This window comes from Gobius niger (assembly GCF_951799975.1).
Source record: "Gobius niger genome assembly, chromosome: 21".
Taxonomy (NCBI): Eukaryota; Metazoa; Chordata; class Actinopteri; order Gobiiformes; family Gobiidae; genus Gobius; species Gobius niger.
Window position 1 is genome coordinate 3,988,826 of NC_136872.1, and position 21,117 is coordinate 4,009,942.

The window sequence follows — 21,117 nt, forward strand, 5'->3', positions numbered from 1 at the left end:
TTATTGAATTGATTCAGATGAAAAACAAGCTCAGTTCCTGCTCATATGTGTGATCTGAACAACAGCCACTAGAGGGCCCTAAAGCTGTTCGGTGAAACACAAAAGTTATGAAAACTTGACCAAAACGGGACAAAAATGCAACAACAAAGCCAATGAAGACATGATAACAAAAACAAGGTAGAAGCTTACATGTTTTGTAGGTCTTAGCTTTCAAATGAGCCGGAACCTCCAGTCGAGAAGCTTTTAGATTTGGGTAAAACTGGAGAAAAAATGTGCTCGGTTTACCCAAATCTAAAAGCTTCTCGACTGGAGCTCATGGCCAGGGCAACGCTTCATTTGAAAGCTAAGACCTACAAAACTGATGGTGACTTTTTTTGTTGTGTTTTCGTCTCTTTTTTCCTCGTTTTTTGATGCTTTTTAGTTGTGTTATTGTTGTTGTTGTTGTTGTTTTTTTCATTTTCCTTGCCGTTATGACGCATTTTTTCCAAGCAGCTTTTAGATTTGGGTAAAGCCACACTAGAGCAAATGTGCTTGGTGCTTTTTTGTCAGTGTGTCAGTACTGTATTTTCGGTCATTTCTGATTGGATCGATAAGCTGCTAAAACAATTGACCTTGTGCAAAACCCCGCCCCCCAAAACGGTCGTGGTCCAATCATACCTCATGGCAACCGTTGCTACCCAGACATTCCCCGGATATCCTCCCATAGAGACGAACGGGCCTGGCTCCTTCTCCCCCCTTTCCAAAGCCGATGCGCTTGTGGGCCAGGGTAACACTGACTTTGATGAGCGGTCATTGCTGGACATGGTCACAAAAATATCTGCGTTTACTTTGTAACTGCAGGAAGAGTTTAGTTACTTTTACAAGAGCCTTGATATTTTAGCCGCAGGTGGACTTATTATTGTCACTGCACTGATAACACAGGACAATCATGACTACAGTATGACCTTTGTGGATTAGATGTGGGGGGGGCAGAGCCCTGGCGGTCAGCAGACGTCTGTGACCGCTCTGCTCCTGCAGGTTTAGCTAAACTGTAAGAAAAGTCTGACAACTATACAGTAAAAACAAATATTAACGGCGAATTATTGTTAATTTTACAGTTAATACCAGTTTTATTTCAGCTGAGACAGAGGCCTTTTGTCAGGGGTGTCAAACTAATTTGGGTCGAAATTTAGCTCCCATAGTGGGTCACGGGCCGTGTAGAGAAAACCTTTCCAATAAATGAATAATAATAATCTGGGATTTGGTCAAAGCCCAAACTTGACTGTTGCTTCATCAATAACGAGCTTACACTTGTATTGCACTTTACAAGCCTGTGTCACAAGTTCCTCAAAGTACTACATAGTCATTATTCATGCACTCCACACTCGGTGCTGGTAAGCAGCTATTGAAGCCACAGCCGCCCTGGGGCAGACTGTCCGTTTACCACGTGGCGATATAATGTGTTGTTCATGTCTTGAGCTCTTATTATGTCAGTGCCCTCTGCTGGACATGTGTGGAACTCTTCCCTTTTTTCAATGTAATGCCCCCTAGTGGCTAGAATGAGCATTCTGGTTATTCTTTAAAAATGCATAACTCCGCACAGGAACGGGCTAGATCATCTGGAACGTGGGCCTTATATGTGACACCCCTGGTTTACGTAGCTGTAAAGATAAACTGTACTTTTTACAGATGGATTCTGTGATATTATAAACAGTTAAGAATGTAAATTAGAGATAATGGTAAATGTACATTTTAACACTGTTGTATTATTAGGACTAATTAAAATATCATTTTATATACATTTTCAAAATAATAACAGGTTTGCTGTTGATATTCTACACTGTACTTTTACAGTTACACTACGTTGTGTAAAGAGTTTTAAAACATAAAATTAAAGTTTAAAAATTGTCCTCAGTTGCCAGTTTTTTGCCATTAAATTTACTTTTTTTTAAATTACAGCACATAATTAACTTAACAATAACCCTTAGATTTTGTTTGTACCAGAGAAACATAAGAGAACCTACCCAGTGGTGCAGCGTTAATGTTTTTTTCGAGTAAATGTTTGTACTTCTGTATCACATCACGTACATTTACAGTATTTTAGCAAATCCACTTTTGTTCATAGAAAAAATGCAGCACATGCTTTGAAATAAATGGATCATTTTTTCCCTCCGTTTTCTTTTTGGTTTGTTGTTTTGTTGTATCTCTTCTTTCTTGTGGCTGCTACATAATCCTTCCACTGAGAATGTTTTTGACACAGTTTTCTTAATCCACTGTACACGTGCACAGAGGTGTGACGGTGTCGCGACAGAGCGCACGCCAGCCGACACCGGTGACGCGGGTGACAACGTGCAGGTATTCGTGCTGGACAGACGTGTGCACGGACAGACGTGTGCACGGACAGATGTGCACGGACAGATGTGCACGGACAGATGTGCACGGACAGATGTGCACGGACAGACGTGCGCGCGGACAGACGTGTGCGTGGACAGACGTGTGCACGGACAGAGCTCAGTGTCCTGATGTTTTGGAGATAACAGTCCATCTAAACTTCACACCAGGCACATCCAAACTCTACAGTTCATTGAAGATGAAGAGAGGCACTGCTCCTGCATAAGTGCTCCTGCCCTCTAACCACTAGGCCATACGAACTACAGGGCTCATTTACTGAGACAGGGGACAGTGAGTCAATGCTTTTTAACGCCATTTCAAATCGTAATGCTAGATTTTTTAATGCAACAAAAATCTCAGCATTTTTCATTTGATAAGATTTGTACATTTTCAATCAAACAGGGAACGAGGGGACATGTCGGGCAGAGTCGGGGGTGCGTTGGGTCACTCAGTGTTGTAGAGCTAATAAAGGAGATCAGGCTAAACTGAGAGGTCGTGAGGTCACAGAGCAGGATGTCACTAACTGGAAGGTCCAGGATGAAGAGTCACAATCTAATGACTAAGCCACTTCTTAATCATTGACTAAAAAATGCTGTGTGTTTTTTTGGCTAGAGGTGAAAACGTCTAAAACTGGGGACCATTGGGTCACATGTTGTGGGGTGGGGAGGGTTGGGTCACACAGAAGACACTGACGTCCCAAACTTTTCATCCTTGACCCCTGGTATACATGTTTTGGTGGGGATTGACTGAGTGATGGATGGTCTGTTTTGTTTGAAGACCTCAGACCGGCCGATATATCGGGCCGATATTTGGGGATTTCGCAATATCAGCTATAGGCCGATAAAAGCCTATATCTCCGGGACCGAAAGTGACACTTTCTTTGCATTTTGCTTTGGAAAGAGCGAAGTCAGGGCTTTAAAACGAGTCCACCCACAACTCCCTCAGGGGAACAGAGAAACATCACAATAAAAACTAGTTAACTTAACTAGCTAAACCTCAGCGAATATGGACAAGCTGCACCTCATTTTGAAGCACAGAACCTGGAGAACTCAATCGAGTTAGTTTGAACCTCCCCAATTGTATGTAGCAACCGTATGCTAATGTTAACATCAAGTGGGATCGGTACCTATGTTCTCCCACTACTATTGATTAAGATTAGGCACCAGCCCACCATCCTTAAGGCTAGTAGCTACGGCAGGGTCAGGGTTAAGCTGATTGATATATTTATGACGTCTTACTCATGACGGTTGAGGGAGGTGTACCTATATTGGACCCCCTAAGGTCATATTCGTACATCCCCTTTCTAATTAAGTGCATCAAAAGCATTTGTGTGTCAGTGCATGAGCTACAATAAGTCCTAGATAGGAGCTTGTCAAATATTATATTATTGCAGTAAAATCCAAAAGTGGTCAATTTCGGGACACAGTGACCTATATTGGACCAGGTCGATCCCGATATTGGACCACATGTAAAACTGTGTATAATTTGGCCTAAGCAAGTAAAAATTGGATTAACTACTTTAGTACTTATACTCACAGTACACACAGTCACAATCCTGACCTGTAACCAACTGTTAATCCCTTTTGTCCCCCTGAGTGTGTGTGTTGTATGAATGCTTTGTTTCAAATGGCAATTACAATGTGTATGTATTTCATTTAATCATTTATTCATTAATATATTTATTCATTCATTCATGCCATGATAGCCCTGAAATGTGTGCAGATGTTTTAATCATGTTAATGCGCAGAGAGAGCACATTGCATTACATTGGACCGAACTGGTCCAAGAGGAGGACACATGGGGTGGTCCAAGAGGAGGACACATGGGGTGGTCCAATATGAGGACACATGGGGTGGTCCAATATGAGGACACATGGGGTGGTCCAATATGACGACACATGGGGTGGTCCAATATGAGGACACATGGGGTGGTCTAATATGAGGACACATGGGGTGGTCCAATATCGGGCCAGCACCCACTTGAGTTCTCGGATGTATATGTTTGCAACCGTGTACATATGAGTCATCATTCCTTGTTTTATTCACTAATTATATGTGAAACAACCCGCACAGGCCGTCCTCGCCAGTTCACCTAAAGTTTGCGGTCACACCACACTCCCAAAGATGATCTAAAATTACAAAGAAATGTGTGAAAACTGTTTTTTTTTCATCATTTGCTCATTTTGAGAATTCCCGTCGTCAATCATGTCAGGCAGACATTATAGCACGTCACCCGTCATTTAGACTGCACAATAATGTGCATGTAACTATTTATGGAAAGGAGAACAAGTGGTGGTCCAATTTTGGGACCGGTCCAATAGGTACGGATGGATGGATGGATGGATGGATGGATGGACGGACGGACGGACGGATGATGGATGGATGGATGGACGGACGGATGGATGGATGGATGGATGGATGGATGGATGGATGGACGGACGGATGGATGATGGATGGATGGATGGATGGATGGATGGATGGATGGATGGATGGAAGGATGGATGGATGGATGGATGGATGATGGATGGATGGATGGATGGATGGATGATGGATGGATGGATGGATGGATGGATGGATGGATGGATGGATGATGGATGGATGGATGGATGGATGGACGGACGGACAGACGGATGATGGATGGATGGATGGATGGATGGATGGATGGATGGATGATGGATGGATGGATGGATGGATGGATGGACGGATGGATGATGGATGGATGGATGGATGGATGGATGGATGATGGATGGATGGATGGAAGGATGGATGGATGGATGGATGATGGATGGATGGATGGATGGATGGATGGATGATGGATGGATGGATGGATGGATGGATGGATGGATGATGGATGGATGGATGGATGGATGGATGATGGATGGATGGATGGATGGATGGATGGATGGATGATGGATGGATGGATGGATGGATGGATGATGGATGGATGGATGGATGGATGGATGATGGATGGATGGATGGATGAAGTGGATGGATGGATGGATGATGGATGGATGGATGGATGATGGATGGATGGACGGACGGATGATGGATGGATGGATGGATGGATGGATGGATGGATGGATGATGGATGGATGGATGGATGATGGATGGATGGATGATGGATGGATGGATGGATGGATGGATGATGGATGGATGGATGGATGGATGGATGATGGATGGATGGATGATGGATGGATGGATGGATGGATGGATGATGGATGGATGGATGGATGGATGATGGATGGATGGATGGATGGATGATGGATGGATGGATGGATGATGGATGGATGGATGGATGATGGATGGATGGATGATGGATGGATGGATGGATGGATGGATGGATGATGGATGGATGGATGGATGGATGATGGATGGATGGATGGATGGATGATGGATGGATGGATGGATGATGGATGATGGATGGATGGATGATGGATGGATGGATGGATGATGGATGGATGGATGGATGGATGATGGATGGATGGATGGATGGATGGATGGATGATGGATGGATGGATGGATGGATGATGGATGGATGGACGGACGGATGATGGATGGATGGATGGATGGATGGATGGATGATGGATGGATGGATGGATGATGGATTGATGGACGGACGGATGATGGATGGATGGATGGATGGATGATGGATGGATGGATGGATGATGGATGGATGGACGGACGGATGATGGATGGATGGATGGATGATGGATGGATGGATGGATGGATGATGGATGGATGGATGATGGATGGATGGATGGATGATGGATGGATGGATGGATGGATGGATGGATGGACGGACGGACGGATGGCACCCAGGGAACATAGGACCCAGGGAACATAGGCACGCACCGCAGCAAGTAAAAAAAGCTGGGACAGCAACTATGATTGAATCACCTAAAGTAATAAAATGTTTGTTATTACAGGATTATAGACCAGATATTTGGTAAAATCAGCCAAAACATCGGTCAAAAATATCGGCCATGCACATCGGCCAATAAAAATCCCAAATAATCGCCATCGGCCTTAGAAAAGCTCATATCAGCCGACCTCTGTTTATGAGAACTGTTGTTCTGCTGTTCCCGTTTATCTGCAGGAGGAACTGATCTGATCCATCTGTTGGGTTTCCTGTATTCAATAATGACCAACTCCACTTTCTACTGGTGTTGGTTTCATTTTTGTGTCTGCATGAAGGACCTATTTGTCACACGTTTCTGTTGATATTAATGGTTGTGGAGAGTGTGCAGACTTTTGGCATCGTGCCACCATGTTGAAACGTCGGCAGTCAAGCCCCAACCCTCCCTATAAGTGACTGCCAGCAGGACAATGGTATATTCCTTTATTTGTTTGTGTATTTACTATTTAAAATGCCTTATATTACTGTTTTATTTATCTGAAATGTAAACGAGAGAATAAATCACTCCACTTTTGCACGTGCTACTGGTTTTGCTTGTGAGCGAACGCTTGCTAAGTCGGTAAACAAGACGACACAATGAGCACATGCGCCGAAAGTGTTACGATGCAGCATTCCTGTCTTTTGTTTTCTTTATCTGTCTATTAAATCCCTCGCGCTCGTCTTCGGAGGAGCAGGTATGTGCAGGACGTCATGAGCGGAGCCGGGGACATGGCGGATAAGGTCAGATGGGTGGATTAGGAGATGCCCCGGGCTGATGGGAGAGGTCAGTGACGTGCTCCCCTATCCATCAGGCACGTTCGCCGGCGTGGGGAAAGGCCTTAAGACGGGCTGAAGGACAGACGCTTCCAACAGATGACCGCAGCAAGACGAGCCAAGCGTGAGATCACCACCTGCTGAAACACCTCCAGGTAAGGCTGCAGACCATGCAACACATGAGTATGAGCTAGAGGGCCGTACCAAAGATAACCTCAACCTTGTAAAGAGACAAAATGACAGAACTTCTCTCTGCTCCTTTTCATTCAAACTGTTTTGTTGTATATAATTGAATGTGTCTTCTGAATGAAGTAAATCAAATCACAGAATTAAATACTGTATATAGTAGATCCATTTGAGCCCACTGTGGAAAGGGACGGTCATGGTCATGGTCATGGTCATGGTCAGTGTTGATGTGGAGAGAGAATGGAAGGCTGGACAAACCCTCTTGGGGACCGGATCCTCTGCTGTAGACTATGTCAAAGCAGTGAGTTTCCATCGGCTGCATGGACACCAGTAGTCTGTGGACCATACCTAGCATTAGCCACTGAAGGCTTGTACTAGCACTGATTGGGGCATTAGTCCGATAACCCATTAATCTGATGTCTCATTATTCCGAAAATGTATGTATGTAAAACTGAAACTGTCCTTCCCAAAATGAGGCTCAGGCCAGAGTCCACTGACCTTAAGGTGAGGGCCTGCGGTTGTATATGGCTCTCTAATCCAGAACACAACAGGGTTAAACATTTCGGACTCATGGCACCTCTGCTCAATGGTCATTGTCAGAATAATGAGGCGTTGGACTAAAGGCTATTGGACTAGCGACATGGCACCCACTGATTAAGACTTAAGTGTGGACGGGGCTGGGGATACTGGTGCAAACTCCCTTTGACCATTGGATCTGGACATTTTTCTGCTTTTTGATTGGGTAGTTATATAAGAAAAATGTACATGTTTAATTGATTTAAATGTCTTCATATGTTTCAACATATACATGGGTAAATACCCTACGCTAATGTAAGTCATTATAGAGGCTGTGCACTCACTGCGTGTGGGCATGGGTGAAGCAAAACCACGTCTGAAAATATACTTTTCTGAATGTTATATTACTTCAAATATAAAGGCACTATACATCATGTCTACATATTTTGTTGAAAAACGTATTTTGTCAAATACCCTTAGTCAAAATGTGACTAGGCTGAGCGTACAACAAATCCTAATACAATGCAAACGTTTTTCCACTACAACATACTTTTATGGGGGAAAAAGAATGTTACCATACAGAAACTGTAATACAATACATACTACTGCGTATCTCTATGAATATAGTAGTAGTAGGAGTAGTATTTTTCATGGGGATAAATCCTTTGTTCTGATCTCACACTGTGAACTGTAAAGGGGGGTAGCCTGCTCCTCTTGGGCATTGTTCCTTGTTTATATATAAGTTTACTATGTGTTTGTATAAGGAGGAGGTGTAGGATCAGAGTACGTTTGGGCCTGTCTTGTGTTAATGTGGTTTGTCACTGTAAAAAAAAAAATGTAGTGAGCGGTGCTGTGTGGGGGGTTGGGATTATATAAGCATATATGTAAATTGATTGTGATTTTCTTATGAGTTTTTTTTTTTTTAAATGACCATGTAAATTTACTCGATCTTGGGCATTTCACTTGCAATTTTGTTACTCTTAGGATGACGACAGCTCACACTAAACATGCAGCAATACTAGGGGCTGTGGCCTAGCTGAGGGGGAAAGAAGCTTGTTATGCAAATCACAATTTTTCCCTCATTTTAGGCGAAGTATAGACATATTCATCACACACCAATAAAGTCAAGTCAAAATCATGTCCATAGATGTTTTTTTTTTCACAGCAAATTGCCCAATAAAAGTTGAAAAAACAGCATGCATAGCTACTGTTAGCATATGTAGCATGGAGCTAGCATTAGTATCATGGTTAGCATTCTTCGTTATTTCTGGTTGTTGAGCCACTTGCTTTCCCCCTCTGACTCTCTGACTCTCTGTTGTGTCTCCTGCAGGACCCGAGCAGCCATGTCTGCAAAGATGGCCGACACTCAACCAAAGCCTTTCATCAACACCACCCTCCCCAACCAGTGGAGCTCGGGCATCTGCGACTGCTTCCAAGACCTGCCCTTGTGTGAGTGGAACCAGTTTAATCTATTTTTTTTTTCCTCTTTTGTTTTTGGTTCTTTTCCCCAAGAGGGAATCACGCACCTTACAATGTGTATTCGGTATTTCCAAAGTATCACCAGGCGTCATCCCAGATCCAATCAGGACCAGACTATACTATATACAGGTCGAAAATCGTCCGAATTTGCACTAAATTATGTCCAAACAGAAAGAAAAAAACTGACTTATTACATTCATGCAGCATTAAAGCAGTACTAAGTAACTCGTGCCCCTAGAGGCCATAAGCGCCACTGCAGGTGTCGTAGCAAGTTGCGTTTTTTACTCATTAATTGTCCGTGAGAGTAAATACTACACTGACAGAAAAGACAAAGGGCCAGAGGGATATTGTACATCCAATTACACAATGGAGATATTTTTTTTGACTCAAACTTTGCGGTAAATACTGTTTAAGTGGTGCTAGCCCGCAGTTACCTTTGCCCGTTAGCTTGTTAGCTTCTTCTCCGTGATTCTATTAGTGTGTATAGTGTGGCCAGAGACACCGGGGGAGATGAAAGACCCCCCAATCATCCCATTAACACTTGTATTACCCCCAGAGGGACTAGGATTTATTAAGGTAAACAAATTACTTAGTTCTTCTGTAAAGAGTGGGTTTGTTTTTTTCCCGGTACTTGGGTAATAATGTCAAACACATCTTTATCCTACACTTTGTTGGTTAGAAAATACACTGTACTACGAAGCTGGCTGAACTTGCCCTGGATTAGTTCCTCTGACCCGGGGTGACAAACCCAGACATGGAGCTTTTGGATCAATGCTACCACACGGCGCGTGATCAATCGGTTAAGTTAACCCTTGTTTTATTCAGTCCCTCCAGGATTTCGCGATGTTGCGGATCTATGTTCTTTAGGTTCTTTTAGTTTCTTTATAGAACCATAAAATAGATTAATTAATGTTCATTTATTCCTTTTCCTTCCATTTAATTTCTTTTGCATTGAATCATTTATTTGAGGTGAAACCACTAAAAAACTTCCTTCAACTACAAACGGACAAAAAAACACTTCCCAAGTTTTACTTATTTTCCCCCAAATTTTTTCTCAAATTTCCCATCTTTTATTCACTTTTTTCCCAACTTTTCTCCGTGTCTTTTTCCACAAATTTTCCCAAAATGTTTTTTCCACAATTTTTTTGTTCAATTTTTTTATTTTATTTTTCCCAAAATGTTCCAATTTTTTCCACAATTTATTATTATTATTTTTTATTTTTTATTTTACCACTTGTTTTTCCCAATTTTTTCGACATTTAAGATTTATTTTGAACTTGTCTATCAATTTAAATTTTGATGACCAACAGCATCAAAACTTGAATATGAAGATTTGATATTTGTTTTTGGTACCTGCTTTCGATACTTTTCTTTTTTCCATACCAGTAGTACCTTTTCTTCGATGTACTGGTGTAGTTTAACGGTACCCAGAGTTAGCAGTGGTGCACGCTCATTCCCAACTCCCTCACATCGCACTTCTTCAGGTTATAGTTTATAACATGTTTCACAACTTTCAGAGAGCAACACCGCAGAACCATAGGCGCCAGTTCCGGATGAATCAGAGGCTTTGTCCACCCGTCTGCTTTAGGAGACCATGTTGATTTGGTGCCTGTGTTCTTGTGCGCAGGCTGCTTCGCGTTCTGGTGCATCCCCTGCTTCGCCTGTAAGACCTCATCGGACGCCGGAGAGTGCCTGTGTCTCCCCCTGCTGGACTGCTTTGGGTGCATCCCGCCCATGACCACAGCCATCAGGGTCAGCGTGCGGCGCCGATACGGCATCGAGGTGAGGACGGCCATCTGAGTTACACTTACAGACCTTGAATGTGGTACTTGAATGTGACATGGGGTTGGACTCATTTTCATTTTTGTTGCTATTTGACATAGTTTTCAAGAAGCTTTTAGATTTGAATGATATCGATGAAAACGAAGATGAAAATGCAAAAAAAATTGACACAAAAGTGACAAAAACACGACAAAAACGCTTCAAATATGTGACAAAAAAAGTTCGGATCACTTTTGTCGCTCTTCAGTAGAGAAGCTGTTAGATTTGGGTAAAGCCGAACTGGAGAAAATGTGCTCTGTTAAAAGGAACAGGCCACTGTTTTTAGATAGTAAGATTATGTTCTTACCTGAGCTTAGACGAGTTGATGCGTAGCTGTCTGGTCTTTACGCGTGCGCTCAGTCAAACAAAAAGACCAAAGATGTTGTTAACATTTAGCCTCTCCTCCTCTCCTCTATGGGGCCAAGCGGGGGTGAAGTTAGAAGTTACACGATCCAAGTATAGTCACAAAAAATGAAATAGTACTATATTGTAAGGCGTAATAATACCTTAGGAGCACTTCAACGTCCGCGCAGTAAAGTCGAAGAGCTCCTAAGGTTTTACTACGCCTTGCAAAATAGTGTCCCTTTTTATCCGCTTAGAAAAACGACGAGTTTAATTTTGTGTAACTAGACTTGGATCGTGTAACTACTCGCGTAACTGTATTTACAACAATGTGGCAGCCGCTGGAGGAGGGAATCATGGCAGGCTACACAGTGTCGCCCTTGGTCTTCACAATGGCAATGGAGGTAATCGTCAGAGCACCACCAACTACCTCCGATAAGGGCCTACATGGACAATATAACAACACTAACAACAACAGTACCCTGCACCAGAAGACTCCTGAAGAAGCTTCAAGAGAACATCACATGGGCACGAATGAAGAAAAAGCCCAGTAAGTGCAGGAGCATTTCCATTGTGAAGGGCCATGTCTCTGAGCAGAGATTCCACATTGAGGAAACACCAGTTCCAACTGTGTCAGAGTTGCCAGTGAAGAGTCTAGGGCGCTGGTATGATGCAAGACTGAAAGATGTTGAGCGATTGTTGTTGTTCGAGATTCGAACAATTAAAAGATGACATTACCTTATACATCATCCATCCATCCGTCCGTCCATCCATCCATCCATCCATCCATTTTCTTCCACTTGTCCGATGCCGAGTCGTGGGGGCAGCTGTTGGAGCTTTCCAAATTACATAGCACCAGCCCCTTATGGCTCCTCCTGCAGGTGGTGGGTCCACAGGAGGACGGCCTCACGATTCAAACCGGCCCTGTTGGTCTCTCATAAGGGGCTTCTGAACCGCTCTTTGTCTGACCCGTCACCTAGGACCTGTTGGAGACACAACCAGGGGCATGAAGCCCCCGACAACAGGGCCCCCAGGATCATTCGGGTGCTCAAACCCTTCCACCACGCTATGGTGGCGGTTCCAGGAACAAAGTCGAAAAGCTGGAGCGGATGATCAGTACACATGTGAAACAGTGGCTAGGAGTTCCACGATGCCTGAGCTCAATTGCATTGTACGGAAGAGGAAAACTTGAATTACCTATTACAGGGTTGGTGGAAGAATTTAAATGCACGAAAGCAAGGCTGATCCAGTGTTGTTTTTGGCAGCCCTTTTAGTTTTAGTCTTAGTCTTAGTCCTTTGGACGAAAATGCATTTAGGTTTAGTCACATTTTAGTCATTTCAAAATGTGATCGTTTTAGTCATGTTTTAGTCAGACGAAAATTAAAAAGGGTTTTGTCAAGTTTTCGTCGGTTTCATTATAAGAAGTGATAATTAATTTCGATAAGTCTTGGAAATTGGGATAAATAATAGCTTCTATTGGCTTTTGACAAACAGATGACACCACGACAGGCACTGGCAGAAGTGGTCGGCCGACTGTGAACAGGACTTTTCCCAAAAGCGCCCGCTCTCCTCGTCCTCTGATCATCGCTTCGAGATTTTATTTTATTTTTTTACCAACAGCGCTGTCTGCACATACGTAGCCTACATCAACGTGCTTTCTGCGTTTATACGCCACGGTATTGAAAACTGTCCTGAGAAACAACAAAGTCCCTGTGACCTGGATGTCAGACGCTCCGAGGAGGGTGTACTCAAGCAGTGACCGCACGCCATGGAGAGAGAGAGAGAGAGAGAGAGAGAGAGAGAAAGAGAGGCGCCGCTGCCGCATCATGAGCATCACGGCGCCGCTCCGTGTCACGTTTACCGTGTGTTTTCTCACTCCGCGCACAAACTCTGTTTGTGAACGATCTGACGAAAAACCTTCTCCCATTTTTGTCTCGTCTCGTCTCATTGACGTAAACTCGTAAACGTCTCGTCATGTTCTAGTCCCCAAAGAGCTCATTTTAGCTCGTCAACGTTACGTTATCGTCATTAAAAAAAGGAGCGTCAACGAAAAGATATCGTTATCGTCTTCGTTGACGAAAACAACACTGGGCTGATCATGACTCTCGAAGGGTCATAAGATGAAGTAATTCGAAGAGCTGCTCCTGAAGTATTTGCAGGAAAGAAATGGACTCCAACTGAGTCTGTTCAGAGTGGCAAGTGTGTCTTAGAGACATAGTAAGTCAAGGTCAGCATGGAAGAGCTGGTTTTGGACTCAATCCAGGAATACCTCAATGGAATAAAGCAACACCGAGTGAAAGAAGGCAGCAAGAGGAAGAGAGGAAGGCCAAGGCTGTGTCAATGGCCAAACAAGGTCGCTGGACTTCCTGGAACAGTGTGGAAAAGAAGAAAATTAGCTGGCGCGACATCTGGGAGATGGAAGGTCCTCGGCTGAGGTTCATAGTAAGAGCTACATATGACCTCCTGCCTGCTCCTCAAAATCTAAAGCAATGGTTCGGAGAAGAATCAAGTTGCTCTCTTTGTCAAGCACCGACATCATCTTAGCATCATAACCAAGTATTAAAGCCGCTCACAATCATCTTGGAGCAGCGAAGGACCAACACAAATGCTCTCCCACAAACAGCTAAAGGACATTGGTCAGAATCCACAGCTCCGTTCAACATCAGAGAACACAAATGTCTTGCAGGTCGCACAAGATTGGAAGTTGGAAGTGGACCTCGACATCAAGCTTGTGTTCCCTCCAGAGATCGGAGTCACCGCACTCTGACCAGCCATGGTGCTGTGGTCAGCAGCCACACGGCGGGCACTCGTGGTAGAGCTAACAGTCCCTTGGGAAGAAGGAGTTGGGTCCATAGACGAGAGGAGGAGAGGCTAAATGCTAACAGTATCTTTGGTGTTTTTGTGTGACTGAGCGCACGCGTAGAGACCAGACGGCATCAACTCATCTAAGCTCAGGTAAAAAACATATCTCAGTATTTAAAAACGGTGGCCTGTTGCTTTAATACATCTCTGATTGGATGATGAATTTCCACAGTGCAGCAGCTCACCTACGAAAAAAAAAAATGCATCAAAACATGTATTTTCCATATTCATTAGTGTTTTGGTTAGTGCGGTTGTAATTGGACAGGAAATAGGGGGCCACCATCATGCAATCAAGGCCAAATCAACATTTTGGGGCTTTTTGACCGCATCGTATTTGCTCTTTCTCCATTTTGAAAGCGCTCCCTTACCATTCCCGTCTTCTGTCCCGGCAGGGAACCATTTGCAAGGACTGCGTGTACTCCTGCTGCTGCTGCGCCTGCAACTGGTGTCAGGTCGCCCGGGAGCTGAAGGCGCGGGGCTGAAGGTCTACGCAGTGGGACCCACCTGGGAAAAAAAAACCCAACCGGCATCCCAGAAAACCGACCCACTTCTCTTCTGTACAGATAGAATGTAAAACGTGTTTATCATGTCTATGTTTATGCAATTTATGATTGATGACTGTTGTGAATGTGTAAATTGATGTGTGTCTATTTGTTTTTGGTGCAATAAAATGTGAAAACTGCTAGTAGAGATGTTAATTGTCTACTGTACAAAAAGTGCAAACATCCTGGATGTTAAAGTTGCTTATTTGAAAGCTTAGAATGAGTAGATTCCAAAACAACGTACGGTTCCAAAGTTCTTGTCCATCATCACATGTGGTGCCCTGGGTCTTTGGGATATGAACTATACATGGTGGGGGGCCCTCAAAGTAGTGGCCCCCTGAAGGCCTAGGTGAGTTATTTATTATTTGTTCGGCAGAATTTTTTTTCAAAACAAATAAAACTGGAAGTCTCTATCTCGTTCCCCTGCTATGTGGTGGGCCTGGGCTGATTGGGCCCACAAAGTCAGAATGTTGTCCCAGGCCTCCAGGGGGCCGCTGTCAGGACCCACCGTAATCCTAGGGTTCCAATCCGCAGAAGAATTTAATTTCTTATATATCATGTAAAATATTATATTTTCCCCACAAATGAATGTTGAATGAACATTAAATAAATCCATAAAGCTCACCAAAACAACAGTAAGCTTTACAGATTGAAATGTTTCTACACTGTTATAGAAGATCATATATATATTTACGTACACATTTTTATTGAGCACATAAATACAGTTATTAATTCACATTCAAGTGAAGCTCAAGTATTTTGTTATAAACATAAAACAAAAATTATGCAGAAGACTGAACGATGCAGAGGTATGAGTAAAATGATGTAGTCCTAAACATATTGGGTATTCATACAGAAATGTAGAAAGGGTTGCCAGATGTTCAGACCCTTTATAAATGACAGATTGTTTTTCAACAGATTGTTTTTTTTCCATGTGTAGATTATTGGATAACATCCGCAACCACATTTCCTTTAAATGATATCAGAAGTAATGTTTTTCAGTGGTCAGAGATAAAGAGTACATTTTCTAAATATCTGAGATGTTCCGAGGATGATTAATAAAGGTTCTGATGATAGACTTAAAAACTCTTGACAATATGTTAGATACATCAGACCAGTGGTGTGGCAATATTATTGAAGATAAATATTGAAATATGGTTCCACGACCCACATTTGAGTCCCAACCCACCAGTTGAGAACCACTGATGTAGATAAATAATCTTTTTGTCAAGCCTGTTTGACGACTGTCTCCTCAAATATGCGCTGTCTCAAAGTGCCACACTGTAGTCATTATTCCTTCTCTCCATTCTCAGTGGTGGTAAGCTACTAGTGAAGCCACAGCTGCCCTTGGGATAGACTGATGGAAGCAAGGCTGCCAGTCTGTGCCATCTGCCCCTCCCACCACCACCAATCACTCACTTACTCCATTAATTCTGGCCTACATGTGTTCAGTGGTTGGGGTAACCGGAGTACCAGGACACAGGGAGAACCTGCAAACTCCACACAGAAAGGCCCCGTGGAACCCGGACCTTCTGGCTGTCAGAGATTCTTCTGCTTCCATCACTTTTTGTGCCATGCGTGCACCGACCTGTTCAGTTCGGATTTTGTTTTGACTGCCAAGCTACCAAACCACGCAGACATGCCATATCTGATGACACTTTGGATACCAGCATGATGAGAAAGAAGAAGAAGCCTAATGCACTGACTAATCTAATTGCTGCTGAAATTCCTACGGGAAAAATCCCAATTTGATATGTTTTAAATTTTTGTTCACCCTTAGAACTGGACATTTAAAGAACTTTGTTGGGTGTTGGATCTAGGGCTGTCACGGTATAAAAAATTTACCTCACGGTTATTGTGACCAAAATATCACGGTTTTCGGTATTATCGCGGTATTTTTTTTAAATGTGTGTTAATATGTTCAGAAAGCATTGATAGTCCTGCACAAACTGAAATAGTTTCAAAAAAGTTTAACAGTGCTTGTTGCATAAAAAAAAATACAGACAAAGCCTTTTCACATCAAAGTAAAGGAACTATAACGATGTGTTGTTGATGTTTCGAGGGTTTTACATGGACTATTTATAGCGTCAGAAACAAAGATAAACCGTCTATATCAGGAAAATTGTTGTTGTCCTTCCAGTGAGCTTTCGCTCTGCAGATTTGGGAAAATACCATGATTATTAAATTCATAAAGTTGCGGCGAGAGTGAATCTATTGCAATCTGCCACCGGGAGCCCCGTAACGCATTGTGCCATTGTGTGGAGGTATCCGGACACGGCTTATGCTGGCGGTCGCGCTGCAGCCGCGCTATGGGGCGACTCGTTACATTCTTCCTCAACCCAAAGTCCCACATCAGCATTTCAGCTGACTTTTTCCTGCACGCTCCGCAAACTGAACTCTGAAGGCTGATAGATCCTGCGCGCTGTCGTGTTGGACATGATTCCAGCTTCGAGAAAGTTTTGTTTTGGTTGTAGCTGCAGAGTTCGCCTGCGCGGCAACTTCAGCAGATGAGACGGTGGCTCATAAGGCTCATTTTGCCGCGGGCGCGGTAATCCACCGCGCTAAAATATTTTTTCAAAAACAAGACGGTAATTATTATTGTCAACATTTTTACCCGGGTTTACCGCTACACCGGTAACCGTGATATCCCTAGTTGGATGTGATCGTAGCTATTATCAGAAAATATGTAGCAGGGCTGTAAACAATCAGACACGATTGCGCGCTGTAAGACCTCTTCACACCTGGAAACTGCTGGAGAAGGGTCACAGTCATGGCAAAGTTGTTGAATTGTTTCGTCGGGTGTGGGCGTCAAGCCATCGACTGATAGGATTACCAGCTCAGCGTGCCCGACTCCCTCTGCAGGTGGATCACTGACTTCCTGACGGACCGGAGACAGCACGTGCGGATCGTCTTGGACACTCGGACTACAAACACTGGAACTCCACAGGGCTGTGCACTTTCCCCCTGGCTCTTCTCCCTGTACACAGACTGCTGCACCTCCAGCCACCAGTCAAACTACATGATATTTTACATACATTAAAGTCATTAAAGCCAACAGACTCATAAAGCCTAAAACCTTTTAATGCCTCCCACAGAACAGGACACAAAGATCATCCATAAAGTTGTAAGATGGGGTCGCTGGGTGAGGGCTTGTTGAGTGGGGGCTATCGCCAACTCACAACTGGCCCATTATACACCCCAGCTTTTTAATGCACCACACTATATAGGGAAAAAAGGAAGAAAAAATAAAATAAATAAAAAAATGTAGTGGAGATGGGAATGACAACAAGGAAACAGCAGGACCAAGAGAATTACAATAGACTAATATATGCCCGCCCCTACGCAAGCCCAATGCGTGATACAAATGTAAATAATTTTGAAGTTTATAATTAGAAACAATACCAGATTACTATTGGTACCAATATCAGAAAGAACTACAGTGTATACCTGTGATTAATCTCGAATTAAGTAAGATTAACGACGTAGTAATTCTTTTTAGACATACTTCGTCCTACCAAGTGTTTTGTTTATTTTGGTCCATTCTACAAAATGTACAAATGAAAAAGTTGCTGTGTTATGTATTTAAATGCTCTTCATGGAAGAACTGATGATTGTATCGTTAAAAATCTGTATCTGTTTAGCTCAGGAAGGACTTGCATCAAAAGTCAATGTGATCTAGACCTAATATTTGATTATGTTGTGTAAATGTACATTGAATTGAACATGGGGTCGGTACTTATAAGCTTATTGCTTCAGCCGACTCCATTTTGAGCATCCACACTGTATGAATTTTGGAAGATAAAATTAATGTAAAATTGCTCAAATAAATGTGTGCACTTCTGCTCACTTAAACTAAATTTAGGTGCATTTGAATTGCAACCTTTTGTACAATGCTGCCTTCGTCCCATCAGTTTAACAAACCTGTCAAGCCTGTGGTTGTCATTCCCTGCTCAGACTTTCCAGTTGGCGTTTGTTGGCGTTACCATCAAGTAAACTAAGGTTAAATTATTCATATTGAACTCCGCTCTGCTCCAAATGTCCTCACCACAAAAAAACACACACACTATCTTTGATCTGAGCGTTGAGAGCTTTGTTGAAATGTGATCTGCCCGCACACTGTGTAAGGATCCTGTTATCTGTGACATCAACGTCACACATGCAACTCCTTACTTTATCTGACAGAACAGGTTGATGTCGGAGCTCCACCGTCACGCTTCATCCATCAATAAAATAAATGTTCACAGTCTACACGGCTGGAGTGTTAAAGCAGTACTAAGTAACTTGTTTACCTGAATAAATCCTTTCCTGAGTCCCTCTGGGGGTAATACAAGTGTTAATGGGATGATTGGGGGGTCTGGTGTCTCTGGCCAGAAAACCACAATTGCAACTTCACTGCCTCCGGGTCGGAGTCACCAATACACACTAATAGATTCACGAAGAAGAAGCTAATAGGCTAATGGACAAAGCTAACTGCGGGCTACTGCCACTTAAACAGTATTCCGTACTGCTTTGCGTAGGCCATAGTTTAACTTAAGTCGTTCCACAATTCAACAAATAGACAAGTTAAAAATGCAAAAAAATAATAGTTTATTATATAATGGCCATTGCCTTATTCTTATTTTAGGGGGCGCTAACGTGCCCTCTCGGTGCCTGGCCAAGTGCAAGAGTGTTTTTTGACACATAGCTATTGATCACTTAACTTCTCGAGTTAAAGGTAAGCAGCTAACGTTAGCGACGTCAGTCAGTAACCATTATATTAAAGTCGTTTATACATGAGGAATGTGCAACATGCGATTGAAACAGCGGATTTCTTTCGTGTTGTGTTTAGCTCAAAGACCTGTCCTCGTCTGTTCTCCTCCGACTCATGCATTGTATTGTGGTCTATCTTGACCCGAGTAGTGACCGTCGCTGCTCACTGCTTTTCAGAATGCATTGTGGGAAATTTTGAGAGCACTACTTTTTCCTCTCTGGACGTTCGGACACGCCTACAACATGGCGTGACCACTATGTAGTGCACTGTATAGGAAGCAGTGAGGACATTCAGACACAGCCATTGTTTGGAAAATTAGCAAAGATGATGAAGCTCCTCCCCCTACTCTCCTGATTGGTTCACAGGAAGGCTCATCTCATTGGTCGAAGTGGTATCCCATGGATTCTGTACTGAAATCACCAAGGGGAGGGACTATTGCTATTTAATATTCAATTTCATTGCTAAACGAGGATGAATCGCGCTTCTTATCAGCCTAATATGGTATTATCTGTTATGGCTCAAGGTTTTTCAATGTCGTTGACTTATTTCATTTTGATTTGCTTTATCCTCCTGTGCTGATGAGCAGGATGAATGTGTGGCCTGGGAAGCTATAAAGTAATTGGGTCTGAATAATGTTTTCTGACTCTGATGGCTTTAGCTAACTCTCTGTGTGAAGGAGCTCCGTGTGAACGACTCTGAAACACGCTTTGATTAATAGTAAACATCCAACCGCCGCCTGGAACATGCCAAGAAGCTGAGTAATGTTTCTAAAGGCTGTCGAGGGGCTTTAAATGTACCGTATCGCTGCGCGCACAATTGGAGGAAGGAACAGTCCAGAAAGTAGCCCCGTCCTTCGGGGAGCTTTGTTCAGGTGCACGCGCCGCTGACAAACGCGCCGGTGGATGGAGAAAATGTGCCCGGGGAGTAGTAGTTACTGTTGTTTTGGAAAGTCGACGCCCTGGTAACCAACAGCTGTGGGTACACGAGGTCAAGCAGCGATATGGAAGGATCTGCAGTGAAATCTAGTGCTTTGACCTCTCAAGGGTCCCATATTAGGCCATGTTCAGGCTTTGACAACTGCATTTGAAAGTATTTTAATTCATTTTGCCACTTTTTTACGTAACTTTCCTTCCCTTGCCAAATACCCACCTTTGCTTCAAACAGATCTGGACACAAAGTCTTGAATTTGACCTTCATTTAATCAGGAAATGCCCACTGAGAATAAGGCTACATCCACACTCAGTAAATGTGTGCGTATGAATGTGGTCAATATGCCTGAAAACGCTGTGAAACTATTCTAGACCTGTTGGTGACGCTGTGACGCAATAATGGGATCAAGCTCAAAGTTCCGCAAAGGGAACTGGGCATGCGCAAAAATTTGTGAACAGACAACATGGCGAGTGGGCGAGCTGGTACTGCGTTAGTTTGGACGGACGATGAGGTTTAAACTGTTGCTTCGGGTCACACTGGATTACACCGCGTTCCAAATTATTATGCAAATTAAGCCCAGTTAAGGGAAAAAACACTGAAAAAGGACGTTCCACATTAATAAGCAGATCATCATTTTCAAGCAATATGGGA

At 43.2% G+C, this 21,117-nt stretch overlaps 1 protein-coding gene across 1 annotated transcript; it reads left to right on the top strand.

Annotated features, from left to right (window-relative positions):
• Window positions 1-9,069: 9,069 nt before the first annotated feature.
• LOC306980711 (cornifelin homolog) lies at window positions 9,070-14,726 on the top strand (the record flags this gene model as incomplete). The annotated part of the gene is made up of 3 exons (XM_079580140.1): window positions 9,070-9,189; window positions 10,847-11,001; window positions 14,637-14,726. Exons 1-3 carry the CDS (start codon window positions 9,084-9,086, stop codon window positions 14,724-14,726), a joined length of 351 nt encoding a protein of 116 aa, XP_079436266.1. The 5' UTR covers window positions 9,070-9,083.
• Between the last annotated feature and the right edge of the window lie 6,391 nt (window positions 14,727-21,117).